Below are 24,190 nucleotides of genomic sequence, written 5' to 3' on the forward strand. Positions count from 1 at the left end.
GGTGGCTCAGTTGGTTAAACATCTGACAGGCTCAGGTCATGATCTCATGGTTCATAAGTTCAAGCCCCGCATCAGGCTCTCCACTCTTAGCACAGAGCCCACTTTGAGTCCTTTGTCCCTCCCCTTCTCTGCCCATTTCCTACACGCGCATGTGCATGCACTCTCTCCTTCTCTCTCTCAAAAATAAAACATTTTTAAAAATCTTTTGAAGGAACCCTCATTCAGTAATCCTGTTTAAATATTAGAGATGCATTTGGGAAATAGTTAAATAAGTTCCAAAGGAAGAAGTTTCAGAACTACATACTGTGGTTGATTTCTGGCTGGATGCAGAATTGGGTCTCTCTGCATCTGAATATGGCGAATGACATAATTTCTTTCCTTCTTCTTCCCCATCAGTCTCCTCTTCATCAAAGTTCAAACTACCTGAGATACCTGGAAGAAAGGAAGAACTGTCAAAACTGCCAACACTGGTTTAAAAACTAAATCTTCAAATCAAAATAATTTTAATTTTCTTGCTTAAAACATCCCAGCTATTCTGACTTAAAATGTAGCTATTTTATCCAAATTTTGACAGCTCTTTCTTCATATTCTCACTCAGATCTATCCCTTGTTTTCCGTTTCCACTGTTGTCATGTATCTGATACAGAATTAATATCCAGAATACATAAAGCACTCCTACAACAATAGCAAAACAAACAACCCAATTCAGAAATAGGTAAAGAACATGAATAGACATTTCTTCAAAGAAGATATGTAAGTGGCCAATAAGCCCATGAAAAGATGCTCACTGCTAAGTGAAATATGCCAGTCACAAAAGGACAAATATTAAAAAAAAAAAAAGGACAAATATTTTATGATTCCACTTATATGAGAAATCTAGAGTAGTCAAACTCATAGAGACAGAAAGTAGAATAGTGGTTACCTGGGATGCAGGGCATAGAAGAATGGGGAGTTATTATTTAATGATATAGAGTTTTATGGGAAGATGAAAAAGTTCTGGAGATGGATGGTGGTGATAGTTGCACAACAATGTGACTGTACTTAATGTCACTGACCTGTACACTTAAAAATGGGTAAAATAATAAATTTTACGTTATGTGTATTTTACCACAGTTTTAAAAATTAAATGATCTAGGGGCACCTGTGTGGCTCAGTTGGTTAAGCATCCGACTTCAGCTCAGGTCATGATCTTGCAGTTTGTGAGTTCAAGCCCTGTGTTGGGCTCTGTGCTGACAGCTCAGAGCCTGGAGCCTGCTTCAGATTCTGTGTATCCCTCTCTCTCTGCCCCTCCCCTGCTCATGCTCTGTCTCTCTTTGTCTCTCAATAATAAATAAACGTTAAAAAGTAAATAAAAGAGGGGCGTCTGGGCGGCTCAGTCAGTTAAGCGTCTGACTTCGGCTCAGGTCATGATCTCGCGGTCCGTGGGTTCAAGCCCCATGTTGGGCTCTGTGCTGACAGCTGAGAGCCTGGAGCCTGCTTCAGGTTCTGTGTCTCCCTCTCTCCCTGCCCCTCTCCCACTTGCCCTCTGTCTCTCTCTCAAAAATAAATAAACTTAAAAAAATTAAAATAAAGGGGCGCCTGGGTGGCGCAGTCGGTTAAGCATCCGACTTCAGCCAGGTCACGATCTCGCGGTCCGTGAGTTCGAGCCCCGCGTCAGGCTCTGGGCTGATGGCTCAGAGCCTGGAGCCTGTTTCCGATTCTGAGTCTGCCCCTCTCCCGTTCATGCTCTGTCTCTCTCTGTCCCAAAAATAAATAAACGTTGAAAAAAAAAAAAACTTAAAAAAAAAATTTAAATATGAATAAAAAAATATATAAATAAATAATCTATTGTTCTCTACTACACCAGTTACTTTTTCGTTTTCCAGAATTTTGTTCATCTCTAAGTCTAGTTAACTAATTTGAGTTGGGAATGTTTGAAATGCCTTAGATTTATGAAGCATCTTTTTTTAATTTTAATTTTTTAATTTAATTTAATTTTTTGTTAAGATGAAATTTATTGTCAAATTGGTTTCCATACAACACTCAGTGCTCATCCCAACAGGTGCCCTCCTCAATACCCCTCACCCACCCTCCTCTCCTTCCCACTCCCCATCAACCCTCAGTTTTTCTCTGTTTTTAAGAGTGTCTTATGTTTTGGCTCCCTCCCTCTCTTTTTTTTTTTTTTCTTCCTCTCCCCCATGGTCTTCAGTTAAGTTTCTCAGGATCCACATAAGAGTGAAAACATGGTATCTGTCTTTCTCTGTATGACATATTTCACTTAGCATAACACTCTTCAGTTCCATCCACGTTGCTACAAAAGGCCATATTTCATTCTTTCTCTTTGCCACGTAGTATTCCATTTTTTATTTTTTTATGAAGCATCTTTTATGAAAAATTAAAAACTATTTGATTAAAAACTATTTTCTCATTTTATCCTCACATTTATATGAGTTCAAAGAGGAGATACTGGTAGTCTTTCTTGTTTTGTTTCTTGTTTATGGATCATATCTAGGGAGGAACACAGACATAAAATAAAGTGTGATGTGTGTTGTAAGAGAAGTATAGTACTCAAATTTATATGTGATAATATCAGGCTGAGGAAGAATCATTTGCCCAAGAGAAAGACGCAGAGCCAAGACTGAAACTAAATTCCCTTTTCTCTTTAGGATAAAGTTATCCCTCATATCCAAATTATGAATTTATAAGTAGACTTAAAAATAAGCAGTGTGGCTTTTTTCTCAAACCATTTCTGCTTACATTCAACCATCTCAGAGGACGGACAACTATGATCTATTCAGTTCGCATTATGACTTTCAGTGGCATGTTGAATAAAAGTGGTGAGAGTGGATATCCTTGTCTTGTTCCTGACCTTAGGGGAAAAGCTCTCAGTTTTTCCCCATTAAAGATGATGTTAGCTATAGGTTTTTCATATATGGCCTTTATTATGTTTAGGTATGTTCCCTCTAAACCTACTTTGTTGAGAGTTTTTATCATGTTGAGAGTTTTCTGCATCTATTGAAATGATCATATGGTTCTTATTGTTTCTCTTATTGATGTGATGTGGATTGATTTGCAAATATTGAGCCACCCTTGCAACCTAGGAATAAATTCCACTTGATTGTGGTGGATAATTTTTTAAGGTGTTGTTGGATTTGGTTTGCGAGTATTTTGTTGAGGATCTTTGCACCCATGTTCATTGGAGATACTGGCTTGTAGTTTTCTTTTTTTGTGATATCTTTATCTGGTTTTGGAACCAGGGTAATGCTGGTCTCATAGAATGAATTTGTAAGTTTTCCTTCCTCTTCTATTTTTTGGAATAGTTCGAGAAGAATAGGCATTAACTCTTCTTTAAATGTTTGGTAGAATTCTCTTCTGAAACCATCTGGTCCTGGACTTTTGTTTGTTGGGGAGTTTTTTTAAATTACTGATTCTATTTATTTTCTGGTAACCAATCTGTTCAAATTTTCTATTTCTTCCTGTTTCAGTTTTGGTAGGTTATATGTTTCTAGGAATGTACCCACTTTTCTGTCCAATTAGTTGGCATATAGTTTTTCATAATATTCTAATTGTATTTCTGTGGGGTTGGTTGCTATTTCTCCTCTCATTTATTTGAATTCTTTGTCTTTTTTTTTCTTGATAAGTCTGGCTAGAGGTTTATCAATTTTATTGACTTTTTTCAAAGAACCAGCTCCTGGTTTCATTGATCTGTTCTATTATTTTTTTTAGTTTCTGTATCATTTATTTCTGCTCTAATCTTTATTATTTCTTTCCTTGTGATGGTTATTAGGCTTTGTTTGTTGTTCTTTTTCTAGCTCCTTTAGGTATAAGGTTAGGTTATTTGATACTTTTCTTGCTTCTTGAGGTAGTCCTGTATTGCTATCCACTTCTCTCTTGGAATGGTTTTTGCTGCATCCCAAAGGTTTTGAACCTCTCCCTCTCTAAAAAAAAGAAATGCACAGTATGACTTCAATCTTTTTGAATTTGTTGGGGTTTGTTTTGTGGCCTAATATGTGATCTATTCTGGAGAATATTCTATGTACACTCGAAAAGAATGTGTATTCTGCTGTTTTAGGATGGAATGTTTTGAATACATCTGTGAAACCCATCTGGTACATTGTGTCATTCAAAGTCATTGTTTCCTTATTGATTTTGTTTGGATGATCTATTGATATAAGTGGGGTGTTAAAGTCCCCTACTAGTATTGTATTACTATTGATTAGTTCCTCTATGTTTGTTATTAACTGTTTTATATATTTGGGTACTCCAATGTGGGTGCATATTTACAATTGTTATATCCTTTTTTTTTTTTTTTTTTTTTTTTTTTTTTTTAAATTTTACAGAGAGGGAGCACAAGCAGGGGACAGGGGGAGAGGGAGACAGAATCTTAAGCAGGCTCTACGCTCAGCATGGAGCCCAACATAGGGCTCAATCACACGACCCTAGGATCATGACCCAAGCTGAAATCAAGAGTTGGACACTCAACTGACTGAGCCACCCAGGCACCCCTACAATTGTTATTATTTTCTTGTTGTACTGTCCCCTTTATGATTATATAGTGTCCTTCTTTTGTCTTGTTACAGTCTTTTTTTTAAAGGATTTTTTAAAAATGTATTTATTTGAGAGAGCACATATGAGTGGGGGAGGGACAGAGACAGAGAGAGGGAGAGTGAGAGAGGGAGAATGAATCCCAAGCAGGCTCTGCACTGTTAGCACAAAGCTTGATGCAGCACTCGATCTCATGAAAAGTGAGGTCATGACCTGGGCTGAAATCAAGATTCAGATGCTTAACCAACTGAGCCACCCAGGCCCTGTAGCCTTTATTTTGTCTAAATAAGTATTGCTACTCTAGCTTTCTTTTGACATCCATTTGCATGATAAATGTTTCTCCATTCCCTCACTTTGAATCTGCAGGTACCTTTAGGTATAAAACGAGTCTCTTTAAACAGCATATGGATAGGCCTTTTTTTTTTTTTAATCTATTCTGTCACCCTGTCTTTTGATTGGAGTGTTTACTATTTATATTTGAAGTAATTATTTTTTTTTCGTTATAAATCTTATTTATTTAATCAAGGTAGCGATAAGAGATTTTAAAGGCAAATATGTAGGTTTATATAGTTGTTAGCAAAACCTAGTTCCTTTAACATTGAGAAGTTTTGACTAAGTAATTAAAGACCTGATAAAAACAAAACATAAAGCTTTTTTTTTCTTTTGTCAGACAAAGAGAAAAGACCTTTGTTTACATTTCTTTCAAGAGCAGATCCACAATCCAAGAAAACTGCTTTTTGAATAGAGAGAAAAGTAGAATTTTTTTTTATGATTACATTTTTTTTATTTATATATGAAATTTATTGTCAAATTGGTTTCCATACAACACCCAGTTCTCATCCCAAAAGGTGCCCTCCTCAATACCCATCACCCACCCTCTCCTCCCTCCCACCCCCCATCAACCCTCAGTTTGCTCTCAGTTCTCAACAGTCTCTTATGCTTTGGCTCTCTCCCACTCTAACCTCTTTTTTTTTTTTTTCCTTCCCCTCCCCCATGGGTTCCTGTTAAGTTTCTCAGGATCCACATAAGAGTGAAACCATATGGTATCTGTCTTTCTCTGTATGGCTTATTTCACTTAGCATCACACTCTCCAGTTCCATCCACGTTGCTACAAAAGGCCATATTTCATTTTTTCTCATTGCCACGTAGTATTCCATAGTGTATATAAACCACAATTTCTTTATCCATTCATCAGTTGATGGACATTTAGGCTCTTTCCATAATTTGGCTATTGTTGAGAGTGCTGCTATGAACATTGGGGTACAAGTGCCCCTATGCATCAGTACTCCTGTGTCCCTTGGATAAATTCCTAGCAGTGCTATTGCTGGGTCATAGGGTAGGTCTATTTTTAATTTTTAATTTTCTGAGGAACCTCCACACTGCTTTCCAGAGCGGCTGCACCAATTTGCATTCCCACCAACAGTGCAAGAGGGTTCCCGTTTCTCTCCAGCATCTATAGTCTCCTGATTTGTTCATTTTGGCCACTCTGACTGGCGTGAGGTGATATCTGAGTGTGGTTTTGATTTGTATTTCCCTGATAAGGAGCGACGCTGAACATCTTTTCATGTGCCTGTTGGCCATCCGGATGTAATTATTGATAGATTTGTCTTCATTGCCATGTTATTACTTGCTGTGTGGTTGTTTCTGAAGATTTTCTCTGATCCTTTCTTGTCTTTCTTTCATGGTGCTGGGGTTTTTAATAATATATTTGGATTTCTTTCTCTTTATTCTTTGCATATTTATTAGTGGTTTTTGATTTGTGGTTAGTATTAGGTTTGCATATAACCTCTTCTGCATGTAGCAGCCTATATAGTCTATATTAAGTTGATGATCATTTAAGTTTGAACCCATTCCTTACTCCTCTCTTCCCCACTCTAGGTATATGATGTTATATTTTACATCATTTTATTTTGTGAGTTCCTTGACTGATTTTTTACAGAAAAATTCATTTTTACTGCTTTTAAATGTTTCCTACCTTAATATTGTCATTTTTGGTATTTCCTTTCCATTCAAGGAGTCCTCTTTAATATTTCTTGCATGGCTGGTTTAGTGGTCATGAGCTACTTTAGTTTTTATTTTTCTGGGAAACTCTATCTCTCCTCCTATTCTGAATGATAGCCTTGCTGGATAGAGTATTCTTGGCTGTAGGTTTTTCCCATTCATGCCACTCTTTTCTGGCTTGGAAAGTTTCTGCTGAAAACTTCACTGAATATCCTTATGGGGTTTCCTTTGTATGCAACTGTTTTTGTCTTGTGGCTTTTAACATATTTTTGTTATCACTATATTTGCCATTTTTTTAATTAAAAAAAATTTTTTTTAATGTTTATTTATTTTTGAGACAGAGAGAGACAGAGCATGAACAGGGGAGGAGCAGAGAGAGAGGGAGACACAGAATCTGACACAGGCTCCAGGCTCTGAGCTGTCAGCACAGAGCCCGACGCGGGGCTCGAACTCACGGACCATGAGATCATGACCTGAGCTGAAGTCGGACGCTTAACCAACCAAGCCACCCAGGCGCCCCAATATATTTGCCATTTTAATTACAACATATCTTGGTGTGGATCTGCTTTTTGTTGGGGGATCTGTGTGCTTCCTGGGTCTAGATATTTGTTTCCTTCCCCAGATTAGGGAAGTTTTCAGCCATTATTTCTTCAGATAAATTCTCTGCCACTTTCCCTCTTTCTTCTTCTTCTGGGACTCCTATAATACAAATGTTATTATGTTTGATGGAGTCACTGAGTTCCCAAGTCTATTCTCATTCTGCATAATTCTTTTTTCTCTCTTTTGTTTATTCTGTGCTCTAGGTCATTAATTTGTTCCTCTGCTTCTTCTAGCCTGCTTTTCATTCCAACAAGCATGTTTCGCATTTCATTTATTGAGCCCTTTATATCTGCTATGCTATTCCTTATCTCTGTGTTAATGGTCTCACTGATGTCCTCCACTCTTTTCTCAAGTCCAGTGAATATTCTTTTTTTTTTTTTTTTTAATTTTTTTTTTTCAACGTTTATTTTATTTTTGGGACAGAGAGAGACAGAGCATGAACAGGGGAGGGGCAGAGAGAGAGAGGGAGACACAGAATCGGAAACAGGCTCCAGGCTCTGAGCCATCAGCCCAGAGCCTGACGCGGGGCTCGAACTCACGGACCGCGAGATCGTGACCTGGCTGAAGTCGGACGCTTAACCGACTGCGCCACCCAGGCGCCCCAGTCCAGTGAATATTCTTATGATCATTGCTTTCAATTCTCCATCAGGCATGTTACTTACACCTATTTCACTTAGATCTCTTGCTTGGCCTTGTTCTGTTCTTTCATTTGGGACAAATTCCTGTCTTCTCATTTTGTCTAAATCTCTGTGCCTGTTTCTCTGTGTTAGGAAAGTCATCAATGTCTCCTGTTCTTGAAGGTAATGGCTTTATGAAGAAGAGATCCTCTAGTGCCCTGCAGTGTACCGCCCCCTCTTCCCCAGGGCCTGGTGCCTCTAGGAGTGTCTCAAATGTGTCCTACATGTGCCCCACTGTTGTGTCTTAGCCATTTTATCCTCTGGCCAGTCCTCTGAAGAGGCTCCTGTTGTGGGCAGTGTTTGGTCCCTGGCCTGAACGAGATGCATCTTAACTAGATATGCTCTGGTCTGCTTGTGAAATGAGTCCTGTTGCCACCACTACTGGAATCGAAGCCTCACCAAACTTCTGGTCAGGGAGATATGGTGTGGGCAGGGTTTGGGCTGGTCTTCTGGGGGAGGAGACTTGTCATGCCAGGACTGAGGCATGCATGACTGAGAAAGGCAATTCCACCCAAGCATGGGGGCAAGTGGGGTTTAGTGTAAGCAAGTTAGGTACTGAGTGTCAGCGCTGCACTGGTTCCTGCAGGTGGCTGTGTGCTTCTGCTGAGGGATGGGGGAGAGAATTGGTGCCTGCCAGTTCCTTTGTTCCTGGAGGGGGTCTCTCTGTGAATGCTGTCTCTCTGGGGCATGCTCCAAGATGAGCAACTAACCTCCCCACTGTGTGTCCTAGGCTCTCTTCAGATCACTGCTTCCATACTCTATGTCCACAGGTTGTTTGCCTGCCTTCTCTCCAAGAGCAGTGCAGTGCCCTCTGGGCTCTCCCTGAGCCAAGCCCGCTGACATTTAGAACTCTAGGCTTTAAGCCCCACTGGTTGCAAAAACACGCAATTCAGCCCCTCTCACTTTCTAAATCAATCACTATGGGGATTTATTTTCTCCATGCGCTTCCCTCTGTGTTAGTCTGTCTCTCACCCTTCTCTGCAACTGCAGCTCCCTCCCCACTGTAGCAGCCATGATTCATTTCCTTCCCAAACTTTATCTCCATACTTCCTAACTTCTTCAATATGGCCTCTTCTCTACCTTTAGTTGTGAAGTATGTTCTGCCAGTCTTCAGGTCCATTTCTGAAGTATTCAGGATGATTTCATAGTTATCTAGTTGTGTTCAAAGGGCGAAGTGAGCCTAAGGTACTCCAAATCCACTGCCATCTTCCCCCTCCATACCCACTGTTCACTTTAAATGGGTCAATAGTATGGCATGTTAAGTATATCTCAATAAGGCTATTATTTAAAAAATTCTTCAGTTTGTGAAGGGGATTTTTTCTTTTGTTTTCTAAAATGTTAACCCTTTTTCTCTTTTGTAGCAAAAAGGCGTAAAACTCTTCAGATCTCACCATCATATGGATGTCTTCCGTTAGTACTATGTTTGCAAATTCCATTTTTATAGAAAGAACTCAGCTTATATGAACATAAGTCTGGTCTATATGATCAGAGCCCACTTACCCGTCCTCCAGGCTCACCTCTCTAATCCCTCTGCCCACATCTTATCCCCTCATACTCTGCTCTAGCCATTCTGAACTGGCCAGTACCTCTTCCTGCATCATGCTCTAGCTTGGACATCATTTTCTCTGGGAAGCTTTCCAAACCTTCAGCTCTGGGTTAGGTACCCCTCTCAATGCTCCGTTGGCTATTTATGTACATGATGCCTCAATTAGAATACACACTTCAGGAGGACAGGAACCTTGTTTACTATTGTAGCCCAAGTGTCTAGAACAATGCCTAATATATAGTATATACTCAATACATGTTTCTTAGATGAGTATGTGAATTTGTTTGCGTGTACATCTGTTCTACTACTGTGTGATAGAATCTCCTGCTTCACACATCCCAGGACCTACGATGTCCATCTATTACAAAGTAGGGACCTGATAAACATGTATTCATACCGATTTCAGTCTTCTTAGCAGAAAAAAAGGACACTTAATTCCTTCCACTATAAAATTATTTTTCTAAGAAGGAAAATAAACTACAAGAGATCTCCAAAATGTATGGGAATATCCATGGAAATGATAACTCCAACTAGCAGAAAGTAGCCTCTAGTAAAAGTATTAGCTCTAGTAAAGTATTAGCTTAAGGATATTTTGATACAATTTGTATTTCTGCTCAGCTGTTACTTGTTTTTTTCCCTTATCACTAGATCAATATAAACTGAAATGGAGGCCAAGTAGGGGTGCTGAGTGGCAACTTTGTCAAAAGAAGGGAGTGGGAACTACAAATAAAACGTCATGTTGCCTGGCTGGCTCAGTCAGTAGAGCATGCAATTCTTGATCTCGGGGTTGTGAGTTCGAGCCCAACACTGGGTGTAGAGATTACTTAAAAATAATATCTTAAAGGGAGCCTGGGTGGCTCAGCTGGCTAAGTGTCCAGCTTCAGCTCAGGTCATGATCTTGCAGTTCGTGGGCTCAAGTCCTGCATCCGGCTCTGTGTTGACAGCTCAGAGCCTTGATCCTGCTTTGGATTCTGTGTGTGTGTGTGTGTGTGTGTGTGTGTGTGTGTGTGTGTCTGCCCCTCTCCCACTCATATTCTGTCTCTCTCTTTCAAAAATAAATATTAAAAAAAAATTTAAAAGGGGCACCTGGGTGGCTCAGTTGGTTAAGCGTCCGACTTCAGCTCAGGTCATGATCCTACGGTTTGTGAGTTCAAGCCCTGTGTAGGGCTCTGTGCTGACAGCTCAGAGCCTGAAGCCTGCTTCAGATTCTGTGTCTCCCTCTCTCTCTGCCCCTCCCCCGCTCACACTCTGTCTCTCAAAAATAAATAAACGAAAAAAAATTCCACACTTCCAAAACTCAATCAGGAGGAAATAGAAAGCTTGAACAGACCCATAACTAGTGATCAAATGGGATTCATTCCTGGGCTGCAGGGCTGGTTCAACATTCGCAAATCAATGTGATACATCACATGAATAAAACAAAAGAACCATATGATCCTGTCAATTGATACAGAAAAAGCATTTAACAAAATACAGCATCCTTTCTTAATAAAGACCCTCAAGAAAGTCAGGATAGAAGGAACATACTTAAACATCATAAAAGCCATTTATGAAAAGCCCACAGCTAATATCATCCTCAATGGGGAAAAACTGAGAGCTTTCCCCCTGAAATCAGGAACACGACAGGGATTGTCCACTCTCACCGCTGTTGTTTAACATAGTGTTGGAAGTTCTAGCATCAGCAATCAGACAACAAAATGAAATCAAAGGCATCAAAATTGGCAAAGATGAAGTCAAGCTTTCACTTTTTGCAGATGACATGATACTATGCATGGAAAACCCAAGAGACTCCACCAAAAGTCTGCTAGAACTGATACATGAATTCAGCAAAGTCGCAGGATACAAAATTAATGTACAGAAATCAGTTGCATTTTTATACACTGATAATGAAGCAACAGTAAGACAAATAAAGAAACTGATCCCATTCACAATTGCACCAGAAATCATAAAATATCTAGGAATAAACCTAGCCAAAGATGTAAAAGATCTGTATGCTGAAAACTATAGAAAGCTTATGAAGGAAATTGAAAAAGATACAAAGAAATGGAAAAATATTCCATACTCATGGATTGGAAGAATAAATATTGTTAAAACGTCAATACTACCCAAAGCAATCTACACATTCAATGCAATCCCAATCAAAATTGCACTGGCATTCTTCTCGAAGCTAGAACAAGCAATCCTAAAATTTGTATGGAACCACAAAAGACCCCAAATAGCCAAAGTAATATTGAAAAAGAAAATGAAAGCAGGAGGCATCACAATCCCAGCCTTTAGCCTCTACTACAAAGCTGTAATCATCAAGACAGTATGGTTTTGACACAAAGACAGACACATAGACCAATGGAATAGAATAGAGACTCCAGAATTGGACCCACAAATGTATGGCCAACTAATGTTTGACAAAGCAGGAAAGAATATCCAGTGGAAAAAAGACAGCCTCTTTAACAAATGGTGCTGGGAGAACTTGACAGCAACATGCAGAAGAGTGAAACTAGACCATTTTCTTACACCATACACAAAAATAAACTCAAAATGGATGAAGGACCTGAATGTGAGACAGGAAACCATCAAAACCCTAGAGGAGAAAGCAGGAAAAAACCTCTGTGACCTCAGCCACATCAATTTCTTACTCGACACATCTCCAAAGGCAAGGGAATTAAAAGCAAAAATGAACTATTGGGATCTCATCAAGACAAAAAGCTTCTGCAATGCAAAGGAAACAATCAACAAAAATAAAAGGCAACTGATGGAATGGGAAAAGATATTTGCAAATGACATAACAGATAAAGGGTTATTATCCAAAATCTATAAAGAACTCACCAAACTCCACACCCAAAAAACAATCCAGTGAAGAAATGGGCAGAAGACATGAATAGACACTTTTCTAAAGAAGACATCCAGATGGCCAACGGGCTCATGAAAAGATGCTCAACGTCACTACTCATCAGGGAAATACAAATCAAAACCATAATGAGATACCACCTCACACCCATCAGAGTGGTTAAAATGAACAAATCAGGAGACTATAGATGCTGAAGAGGATGTGGAGAAATGGGAACCCTCTTGTACTGTTGGTGGGAATAGAAACTGGTGCAGCCATTCTGGAAAACAATGTGGAGGTTCCTCAAAAAATTAAAAATAGATCTACCCTATGACCCGGCAATAGCACTGCTAGGAATTTACCCAAGGGATACAAGAGTGCTGATGCATAGGGGCACTTGTACCCCAATGTTTATAGCAGCACTTTCAACAATAGCCAAATTATGGAAAGAGCCTAAATGTCCATCAACTGATGAATGGATAAAGAAGATGTGGTTTATATATATAATGGAATACTACTTGGCAATGAGAAAGAATGAAATCTGGCCATTTGTAGCAATGTGGATGGAACTGGAGAGTATTATGCTAAGTGAAATAAGTCAGGCAGAGAAAGATTTAACATATGTTTTCACTCTTATGTGGATCCTGAGAAATTTAACAGAAGACCATGGGGGAGGGGGGAGGGGAGGGGAGGGGAGAAAAAATAGTTACAGAGAGGGAAGGAGGCAATCCATAAGAGACTCTTAAATACTGAGAACAAACTGAGGGTTAATGAGGGGTGGGGGAGAGGGGAAAGTGGGTGATGGGCATTGAGGAGGGCACCTGTTGGGTGTTGTATGGAAACCAACACTGGGTGCTGCATGGAAACCAATTTGACAATAAATTATATATGAAAAAAAAATTTTTTAATAAATTTTTGTTGCTACTTTAAAAATAAATCTTAAAAATAAAATATCAAAAAGAAATAGTCACATATAGTAGCTAATGCTTCTAATATATATTTAATTATTTTATTTTTCTCAAGCAACAGGAAAAATACTATGGTTGACAATGGTCAGTTCTCAGATATTACCTCTGTAAAGCCAGAAGCCACATTCCAAGCAATTTTGTTTTTTGTTTTTTAAAAAAATGTTTATTTATTTATTTTGAGAGAGAGAGTGAGCGAGCATAAGCAGGGGAGGGGCAGAAAGGATCCCAAGCAGGCTGATGACCATCAGCACAGAGCCCAACGTGGGGCTTGATCCCATGGCCCTGGGATCATGACCTGAGCTGAAATCAAGAGTCAGACACTTAACCAACTGAGCCACCCATTCGCCCCCCAAGCAGTTTTGAATCATGTAGATTGTTAACCAACAATGAAAAAAAGGAAAGGACAAGTTATACGTGGCTAAGGTGATTGACTGCCTTATAATCATTACCAATCCTCACCATGTTTTTGGAGAATCTCCTGGAGATCTGGCTTAGGCACAGTATCCATAGTGCTTTCCCCATCAACACTTCCTTCGGTATCCTCTTCTGTAGCAGAAGAGCCTACTGAAAGAACATGAAGTTTGGTTTCCAAATCTTGAGCATCTGGCTTCAAAAAGGCAGCTGGACCATCAATGCCTATGGTCCAAAAGAAAGGAAAAAAGAGGAAAATATTAGCCATTATTCAGCTGGTGGTTTTGGTGTATGTGATCGAATTAAGAACCATCAAACCATTTCGCTTCTCCTTCCTTAACATTCACACAGATATTTGTTAATAAAGTAACTCAGGACTGGTGTTTAAGTTATTAACATTGTGACTGTCACTAAATAAAATGTACTTGGTTGTATGCTTTAGAAACTAAAGAACGAGACCATGAAAACAAAGTAGGTCCTCCAAAGTTCAGATCCTGTCCAAGTCAATAGCTCACCATCTCACATGGTCCGTTGAGTCCTATCTATTGGAAGAATGGATGGTCTCTACTACTCCTGGCTTCATGGTTAACTCTGTCATGATGCAACAATCAAGACAATCCCTTCCTCAAATAGGCCATTCTGGACTAATTCATTTGGCAATGAAAGCAACAGTTCTAGGGTGGACACGAACTTCAACGTATCTTCCACTGATTAATCTATGGCTTTTATTTTAACTCAAAGATCCAGAATGTAATTAAAAGATTTATGAAGGTACCTAGTAACGATGCTAATAATTGTCCCTCTGGTCCATCTGAAAATCCTCCTGCCTTCTCCTAGGTTTGTGAAAACTATACCCTAGTGGGAAGAGGTGCTGCCTAAACACACACCATGTAGGATGACATCATTCTGTGGGGTATGAGGTTCCACCAAAGGAGTTTGCTCCTCGCTACCTCTTGGCTTTGATCGACGTAGCCTTGCTTCTGGATTTGGCTGTACCATGAGTGGCTCAAGGCGCTTTTTTCTCTGCTTCTTCTCCAGCAGTGCTCTCTAGGAAAAAATTGTGATATTATAGCCAGAAGAGTTATGACAGGACCTAGCTGCTTCGAACATTTACAGTTTTCACTAATCCTCACAAACCTCTTGTGAATTAATTTCTCCTGCTTGAGACATGGCAACACTGAGGCACAGAGAAGGACAATGAGTCACTCATTTTGTTTACTATATATTTACCAAACACCTTTAAAGATCTATTTAAAATGATACAAATGCATTTCTAGCCAAGCTGAGGCGGTGATCCAAGTCTATTTAAAATATTTATAGTAATTATGGGGCACCTGGGTGACAGTTGGTTGAGCATCCGACTTCGGCTCAGGTCATGATCTCACAGTTTGTGGGTTCGAGCCCCGCATCAGGCTCTGTGCTGACCACTTGCTCAGAGCCCGGAGCCTACTTCAGATTCTGTGTCTCCTTCTCTCTCTGCCCCTCCCCCGCTCATGCTTTGTCTCACTCTGTTTCTCAAAAATAAATATAAAATATTTATAGTAATGATCATATTATTATCAAAGCACGATCACAAGTTTAAAATACATAAACGTGCATAGGAGAAAAGATAAAGAAACATAGTAATGGTGATTTCTTTGGGTGGTAGATTATGGATTTTTTTTCCTTTTTCTAGTTTTTGTATTTTCTAAATTTTCTAACTTTTATAATTGAAAAAACATAAAACTTCGTATCCTCTAAACTTCAAATTATTTCCATATTTTAATCAACTACGGAGCAGTGGCTTTTCCTTTCTTGCTCATTTTTACATAATTAGAAATAAAACAAATCAGAACCAAGGATAAAGAGGGGGAAGAAAACTTTCAGTCGGGACATTCTAAATAGAAAGCAATCAATTTTATGGATAAAAGTGATAGAGAATATGGTAGCAAGGAAAGTCAGGAAAAAAGTACGAGAAACTCTGAGAAAAAAACCCAACATGATGAAAAGGAAGATACTAGCACATATATTATTTTTAAGCTTTGACAAATAAGAGATTATAATACCTGGAAATTATTATGGATCTGGGATATCTCAGAATAGGAAAGTGCTAAGCCCCAAGCTAAAAAAACTAAACCATGATTTTAAAGCAAAGATATTATAACCTACTTTATTGTTTCTTAGGCAGAAAGCTGTCTATTTACTTTTTTTCACTGATACTGCTTTTAAAAAGTGCCACGAGAAAAAGAGTTACTCCACGGGGTGAGACAATCAGTAGAAAAGGATGTATGTTTTCCCTCAACTGGGCTGATGAAAGCTTGTAGATAAATTCAGAGGACACAGAAGAAACAGAACTACTCTTTACCCAACCCCGTGAATAAGAAAAAAGACTAGGGAGCGAAGATAATGTGCCAAAATGGACTATTCCATCAAGAATGAATAAAGGTTAGAGCAGGCTGGGAAGGAATAACTGAAGTTTCTCAGATTATTTTGAGACTCATGAATTGATATGAATAGATGGACCTTAATGTAAAAGGAACACTAAATACATAAGAGGCCCTAATGAGCTGCTTCTAGCAACTAAGAAGTCTTACGTAGTGGATCAGAAGTAAGCCGGCTGAAGAAATGGGACATGAAACATAACAGACATGAGAAACTGCCGCATCTATGTGGCCACAGTTATCTAGTCTCATATAGTCTCATAACTGGCAACAATTGATGAAGCAAAGATGCAAGCCACAGCCAATCCATTCTGTTAACATATGTAAAGAAAAAATGCTCTACAGGAAAGGGGTATTCTGCTGGTGGTCCAGAAAAGAGCAGCCAAAGACCAAGAATTTGAAAGAGGTTATCCAACCTGTCCCAAGACAGAGAAATGTTGAATCTGGTAGACAAGAGTATCCAATTTCCTGGGAGACCTTAGTCTGTTTGTGGACAGGAAACCATATAAGGGCTTCTTCATGGCCTTGATGAAATGTCCCTTGGGACTACTAATTTCATTTCCTCAAATTCCCTTCTTACCAACCAGCATTCTAATTTTCAATTAATTTCTTAGGTATCATGTTCCCAGAGCAGGGAAGCATGAGCAGCAGAGATGAATATACACGGGAAGAGCTGGAGTTCCCATTGTATATTAATAAATTGGTGTCTGGTTTCATACCTGACTGTCGCGAGTTTGACCAGTGTGAGTTTGTGCCAAAGGACCTGGTTATATTAGGTTCACTGACAAAACCCAGTTTTTAGACCTGTAAAAGGCAGACCAGACTCCTGGCCACAGTGATCCTACCAGTGTATCTGGTGAAGCCTTTCTCTATCAACTTCAACACAAGTCACACTTATTTAGATCAGCAACTTGAGGGAAATACACCAACTGTAGATTGTAGTAGCCACCACTACTACATTATAGCACTGAATATAACCTACTATTGTCCAAATTTTTAGTATGTGTGCTGCCGAAGTGAGCACTTGTCCAAATTTTTAAACGAGAAAAAAATCATAAAATATTGGCAGGCAAATTGTTATTTTGGTGAAAAGTGTCTCCTGATTTAGCATTCTAATCATCCTCACACAGTTTGGAGGAGGGAGATAGGTGTTAATCGAGCTTCAATGCAACAATGTCAACTCATATTTCATTTGTTTTACCTTCCCTAAAAAGCTGTAAATGAGGCTGCATAAACAAAGGATTCTTTACAATATTAAAAGAAGGATGGGTAGTCAGGAAGAGAGCCACAGGTGACTGATTGATACCCTATATGCAATTAAAATACGTTGCTTTCAGGACCTTCAGTGTCACATAAGCCAAACCTTTAAATTTCCCAATTCCCTTGGAAACTGAAGAATAACTCAAAGAATCCATCTTTTCCAGAATGCAGTGGTATGTCCTATTATCACTCCCCGGGAGCAAAATATTGGATGGTAATTCCAAAATAAATGAGGAAATAAAGGAGATTAGATGGAGGGGGGGATTCCATCAAATGGCTTCATGCAATAAAATAATAAAGCGCAGGCAAGCCTCAAATTAGTAAGAGTCTGACTTCACTGATGCTCAATTTTCCAGAAAGACTCCCTAGAAGTGATGGGCTGGTTACAATATGACACTTCTGGAACAGACCGGCTGACCACAAGGGGCAACCAGCAATATCAGAATGGTTGCCTGCAATCTAACAGTTTGGCTAAACATAACTAATCTCCCTAGCACACAAAGTGAGATCAAAAGAAGAAGAGACTAAAATTTTTAAATCACACTTCTTTCTTTTTTTTATTTTAAAGAGAGAGAGAGAGAGAGAGAGAGAGAGTAGGGCTAAGGGGGAGAGTGAAAGAATCCTAAGAAGGCTCCATGCTCAGCACAGAGCCCAATGCAGAACTAAATCCCACGACCCTGGGATCGTGACCTGAGCCAAAATCAAGAGTCAGGTGCTCAACCAACTGAGCCACCCAGGAATCCCTAAATCACACTTCTTAAAATATCAATTCAGTGTGCGAATGACCACCTCTGTTATAATGATAGGAACAAACAGATGAGCAACCTGACCAAAAGGGACTATGTTGTACTTCAACCCCTTGTCCACCAGATGGCATAAATGTTCTCCACCTAATGTGCATCTGTGGCTGAGTAACATCCCTGGAAGAATCTAAAAATCTTTACAATCTGTAGCCAGCTAAGGAGTTCACATACCCTGAAAAAAAAAGTGAGTACCCTAGAGAAACAAGTAAAAATAAAAACAAAATATACTCAATGAGAAAGAATACCTTTTCAATAAATGGTACTGGGACAACTGGATATCCACATGCAAAAGAATAAAGTTGGACTCTCGTCTTACACCATATATAAAAATTATCTCAAAGCAAATCATAGGAAGTGTAAGACTCTTAGAAGAAAACATAGGAGCAAATCTTGGTAATCTTGGGTAAGCAATGGTTTCTTAGATATGACACCAAAAGTGCAAGAGACAGGAGAAAAAATAAATGAAAACTTTATGCTGAAACCAATACCATTAAGAAAGTAAAAATTGCAGAAAGTATTCACAAATGATACTTCTGATAAGGAACTTGGATCTAGACTATATAAAGAACTCTTATAATTTAACAACAAAAAGACAATAACCCAATTTAAAAATGGGTTTTCTCCATTTCTCCATGTCTCCAAAGAGGACATACAAAGAGCCACTAAGTACATTTTAATGCTCAACATCATTAGTCATTAGGGAAATGCAACTCAAATGGCTGTAATCAAAGACAGAAAATAATAAGTGCTGACAAGGAGACAAGGATGTGGAGATGCTGGAGGCCCCAGACATTGCTGGTGGGAATGTGTAAAATGGTTCAGTGACTTTTGAAGACAGTCTGGCAGTTCCTTAACATGTTAAACAGAGTTACCATATGACCCAGGAATTCTCTCACTCCTATTACCTGAGGTATATCAGACAAGAGAGATGAAAGTATGTCTGTACAGAAACTTAGACACAGGTTCAGAGCAGCATTATTTGTAATAGTTCAAGAGTGAAAATAATGCAAATGTCCATCATCTGATGAATACATAATGACATGTGGAGTATCCACAACTAGGAATGTTATTCAACAATAAAAAGGACTGCAGCAGTGATACATGTGATAACATGGATGAACATTTTCCTAAGTAAAGCGGCCAGACACAAATGACTACATATTATATGATTCCATTTTATATGAGGTCTAAAAATCATTTGTACACTTTTTTCTCAAAGTTTATTTATTTTGAGAGAGAGAGGGTGTGTGTGAGTGGGGGAAGGGCAGAGAGAGCAGGAGAGAAAGAGAACCCAAGCAGCTCCATACCACCAGCACAGAGCTCGACACGGGGCTTGAACCCACAAACCGTGAGCTCATGACCTGAGCCAAGATCAAGAGCCAGATGATCAACTGAGCCACCCAGGCAACCTTCATGTGTACACTTTAACTGGGTGTATATTTACCGTGTGTGAATTAGACCTCAATAAAGCTGTCCAAAAACCTATATAGGACAAAAACAGCCATGTGTAAATTATCTGTGAATCTAGGATTTTCAAACATTAAATACTAAGATTATACTATAAGGGAAAAAAGACAGATATGAAAGAAGCAAACCTGCTCAGTACTGCTGAAACATGGATGATGAAAGAATGAGTTAAGAGAAGGAAAATGGTCAGTGTGGAAATAAGGTAGGATAAAACTTAGAGCAAGAGTTACCTTGTATCTCTCGTACTATACAAGGCAGCGAGTGGCCTGGCCAGATACTCACATATCTCATTCTGTTGGCAGGTGTATCCCTTTAGTAGAGATGAATTAATTATACCTTCACACAATGATGTTTACTGTAGATATCATTTTACAGACTCCACTTGCTCTGATTTCAAACTTACCAGGCCACTTTAATAATTGCAAACCTCCCGCAGATAGGAATGTGATGACCAGCTGATTCTGGTATATAGTTCATTAGAAATTAATAAATTAATCCCCTGGCTTAGGTTCATCACTTATGAAATTGGTTAGTATGAACCAATCCTCATGAGACTTATGACCTCTGGCTGCTCTTATCAAACTATCTCTCATCCTACAAAATTCATGACCAATGACTCAACCATGGGAACATTCCCAAAGCAGGACTCCTAAGAGGTTAATCTACTGTATACTTCAGGCAGGTGTGGGGAGAATAAGGTTCCCTAGGCTCTCCCACCTCCACTGATAATCACTGCCACAGTAAGCCACTGTCATGGATGGGAGCACATGGTACACCTCAGGTAGGTTGGCAGGCCCTGGACTGTGAGCCATCAAGATCCTACCAGCCTGTGAGGCCCAGAGCGAGCAGCAACCTAGCCTTCCTCAATGTACTTCCATCTCAGCTCTAACTTAGTCTAAGATCCTATCTAACATTCTGTTATCCAGTCTGACCCCACTCTACAGATAAAATAGTGGGCCCCAGAGTTTAAGAATCTTACCTAAAATCAGGAGCACCTGGGTGGCTCAGTCGGTTAAGGGTCCGACTTCAGCTCAGGTCATGATCTCACAGTTCGTGAGTTTGAGCCCCGTGTCAAGCTCTGTACTGACGGCTCAGAGCCTGGAGCCTGCTTCAGATTCTGTGTCTCCCTCTTTCTGTCCCTCCCGTGCTCATGCTCTGTCTCTCTCTTTCTCTCTCTCAAAAATAAACACTAAAAAAGTATTAAAAAGAATCTTCTCTAAGATCACATAGCTAATTAATGGCAGACTAAAAACTAGAACCAAAGGCTTCTGATTCCCAGCCCTATGTTTTACTCATTTTGTAGTGCTGCCTTTGTTACAGGCCATTTGAACACTCAGTTTGCATTTGTGGAAATTCCCTTGCCCCCTGCTGAGCAACCTCCTTCTTATGCCCAAGGCAGCATTTCAGGCCCCTTACAGTATTCTCGCACACTATTTAACACCATTTGTACATCAGGCCTGGACATTTTTTGAATTTTAAAATACTCCTACAAAATTTTATGTCTTGATATTCATTGACCACCTCTGGAAAGATACATTAGAAGTTAGTGACAGCCTCTGGTAAAGAACTAAGCCATATAGAGAGGGAGAGACTGTTCATGAAATATCTTTTCTGTATTACCGGAATCCATATTTTTAAAATAAAAGAAAATATATCTCTATACAAAATTCGAAAACTTCAAAATTCAAAAACTTACATCTACTATGTTATTTCATAGATGACCATAGATTTTAGATGCTAGCACAGTATGTACCAGTTAGCCTTATAAAAATAAATCAAACAAAGATCTACAATTTTATGGGCACATCTCCCTAAATAGAGTTTGCTACGCAATGGAATATAGAAAATAAAGGGCCCATCTCAAGTATTTCAATCTCTTTTGTGTGTGGTGGGGAGGTAAGTATAAGTAGAAATATATATATATAATCAGAATTTTCCCCATGATCCCAGTTAGATTAGTTTCCTTCCTAGTTTTAGTTTGTGTTTTCCCAGTATTTGAAAGGATTGTTTATTTCACACCCTTTACCCGGCAACTTTACAGATGTGTGCACAACACTAGATGGGTCTCTGTTTAGAGGCAGCCTGCCTCGCAAAAGAAAATGCTGAGACAACCACCTGTAATTGCTGAGAAGTTTTTTTTCCATTTTCCTGCTTGGCTGTGCAAAACTAGACTTGCTTAAGATGTCCCTGTGTCTCTTTAAAGGAAGCAGGTTGGAGGGAGGATACAGCTGGTATATTAACCTCAGCAGTGGTTTCAAGGAAGCCTACTTATAAAAAGTGCTACAGCCAGGCTCCCCCAGGACAGGTCACTCATGTTGGGGTCCCCAGCCTTCCAAGCCCACGTGCCCTGGGGATCCCTAAGCCCCAAAGTGGATTTCACCGACACATGCCAAGATACAGGTGCCAGGCTGTTGGGGTTCACTTGGCCCTCCCCACGTGGAGGGTGGGCTCTGAATATCAGGCTGCACAAGCACTCCCACAATGGCCCAGGGACAGGCAAGCTCTGTCGTGTGTTCACCTGGGTGCAGGGAGAGCCCAGGACAGCTGGGGCCCAGAGCACTAGGCCCAGTGGTACTTGTCCCTGCCAGCCAGCCCTCTGGGGCCCTTGCCAGGTGGCTCCCAGACAGGCCTCTGTTGCTATTTAGACCTTGAAGGTGACAGAACTAGATGGGTGGAGCCACAGCCGGGCCACCCTGTCCAAGAACCGTGGCTGCTCCTCTCTGCCTACTTCACGATGCAACATGTGAAGAGGGCTAGGGCCTAAGCAGGATGATGGCACAGCTGATGATGGAGGCCACCACGGCCACCTAGAAGCCAAATGTCTCCTATGGTGGCACAGGCTTGCATACAGGGGGTCTCTGAAGACCACTGGGCAACATTTCCCTTCCAGCTGCACGTGAGGAGACTAGACCCCAACATTTGGTGACTTGAGTGTCAGTGGAATGTGATGACAGTTTCTGCCATCACCATAAAAGACTCAGAAGGTGCCATTCAGGGGTGGCCACACATGAGCACAAGCACCAGTGCTGTTCCTGGGGCCAGCATGGCGTTCCAACCCACAGGGGCCTTGCCCTATGGAGAGTAGGCCTGCACATCCCCACATGCCCCAAAGAGACCTCTTCCCCAGTTTTTAATGAGTCCACCTTTAAAGCAACTTATTACACTAGAAGTCCCATTATTAATTCCAACATTAACATAAATAGGCAAAACTTTAGAGGTATGTTTAGTCACCTAGAGTCTAGACACTACATGGGAAGACTAGAGCTATAGAATGTCCTAAATTAGAAAACATGCTCAAATGAAAGCAAAATATGTTGGGCATAGGTTCTAAGCTGACTAACAATGATGATCATAGCATATAACGACACACAAGTGTCCATTTATTCCTTCCTTCCTTCAAATATTTAACGAAGGATTATTATGTGCCCAGCCCTATGCTGGGAACTTCTGGTCATCATAAACAGACTTGACTCCTATTCTCATGGAGCTTAGCCTAGTGGAGGAAACAAACATAAATCAAATCACTGAAGAAAAGAATGAATGTGTAACTGGACATTGGGACCAGTGCTGTGAAGAAAACTGTGCTGTAAGCAATCGGGGTTTTAAGCAAGCACAGCAGCATGCTCAGATCTGTATTTGAGAATGAGAAAAACATTGTAGTTCAATGAAATTGAATAAAATTCCGTGAAATTGTAGTTCATTCTTGTAGTTCAATGAAAGTACAATGTAGAGACATATTAAAGGCAGCAGGACCAAATTACTATACAGAAATGCAATGTTAACATTCTTCTAATTCTTAGGAAAGGTGCCAAGGAATTTCCAGTGACTATAAATCCAAGGCAAGTTTTATCACTGTGCTCCTGAAGGCAGTTGGGTCTTGCCAGAGCCCAGGGCCTTGGTTCAGCACTCTTAGTTACAACATCAGAACCTTTCCCTTTCCTGTCTTCTTTCCATGACCCTGCCAAGACTTCAGAGTTCAAGACTCTGCATCAGCAGATGCATCATCATCATGGTCAGTATAGCTGTCCACTTATTTCAAAACAGGAGGGAGACTCCTGATTTGCTCACCTGATTATCTAGTTTCAGCTGTCGAAGCTTCATTGTCTCATCTTCAAAGGCACTATTTAAAAAGGAGAAAAAAAAAAGCATGTAAAGAGAAAATTCTGTTAAAAACATGTCAATTTCGTATTCTCCCTGGGCTATTTTCAGCCAAATGATTCTGCCTTAGGGAAAGTTTCTAGATGTTACCTGACACTGGCTTCAGCAGGACTTGCCACACTTATTCTATGGAAAACCTCAGGAGACTGAAGTACCCAAAGAGTAAAAAGAAAAAAAAAAAAAAAAAAAAAAGATGTAGAACATAGACTCACATGCATGCAGGAATTTTTTTTTTAAACCGTATGTTGGGTACTAACTATAGCCCAGACACAGTGCTAAGTATCTGACATGCATTATTTTATTTATTCCTCAAAACAATCCTACAAAGTAGGCACTATTATTCTTCACACTTTGAACATGGAGAAACAGAGGGCTATGCATAAGGTTAAACAGCAGAAACAGACTCTAATCCAGGTCTCTTTCCAGAGTCAAAATTCCACCTAAAAATCAATATATTTTTCTTCTTTTTTGGAGCTAGTTCTAGGAAATAGAGAATTAGACTAGATGGGGATTGTGGCAGGCTGCCCCCAA

The 24,190-nt window shown here is 39.8% G+C and overlaps 1 protein-coding gene across 6 annotated transcripts in view; it reads right to left on the reverse strand.

Annotated features, from left to right (window-relative positions):
- The window catches only part of TULP3 (TUB like protein 3), a 66,034-nt gene that overhangs the window by 8,129 nt on the left and 33,715 nt on the right, over nucleotides 1-24,190 (reverse strand). For 3 of the 6 annotated variants that reach the window (XM_040462823.1, XM_040462818.1, XM_040462819.1), the window contains 4 exons: nucleotides 23,570-23,621; nucleotides 14,439-14,598; nucleotides 13,600-13,776; nucleotides 305-432 (listed from right to left, as the gene is read on the reverse strand). In XM_040462823.1, coding sequence (XP_040318757.1) covers nucleotides 305-432; nucleotides 13,600-13,776; nucleotides 14,439-14,598; nucleotides 23,570-23,621 — 517 coding nt within the window. The remainder of the gene's footprint in view (nucleotides 1-304; nucleotides 433-13,599; nucleotides 13,777-14,438; nucleotides 14,599-23,569; nucleotides 23,622-24,190) is intronic. The other 3 variants (XM_040462820.1, XM_040462821.1, XM_040462822.1) reach the window with 3 other exon arrangements.

This window comes from Herpailurus yagouaroundi, unplaced genomic scaffold, assembly GCF_014898765.1.
Source record: "Herpailurus yagouaroundi ecotype Mexico unplaced genomic scaffold, PumYag 355, whole genome shotgun sequence".
Lineage (NCBI taxonomy): Eukaryota > Metazoa > Chordata > Mammalia > Carnivora > Felidae > Herpailurus > Herpailurus yagouaroundi.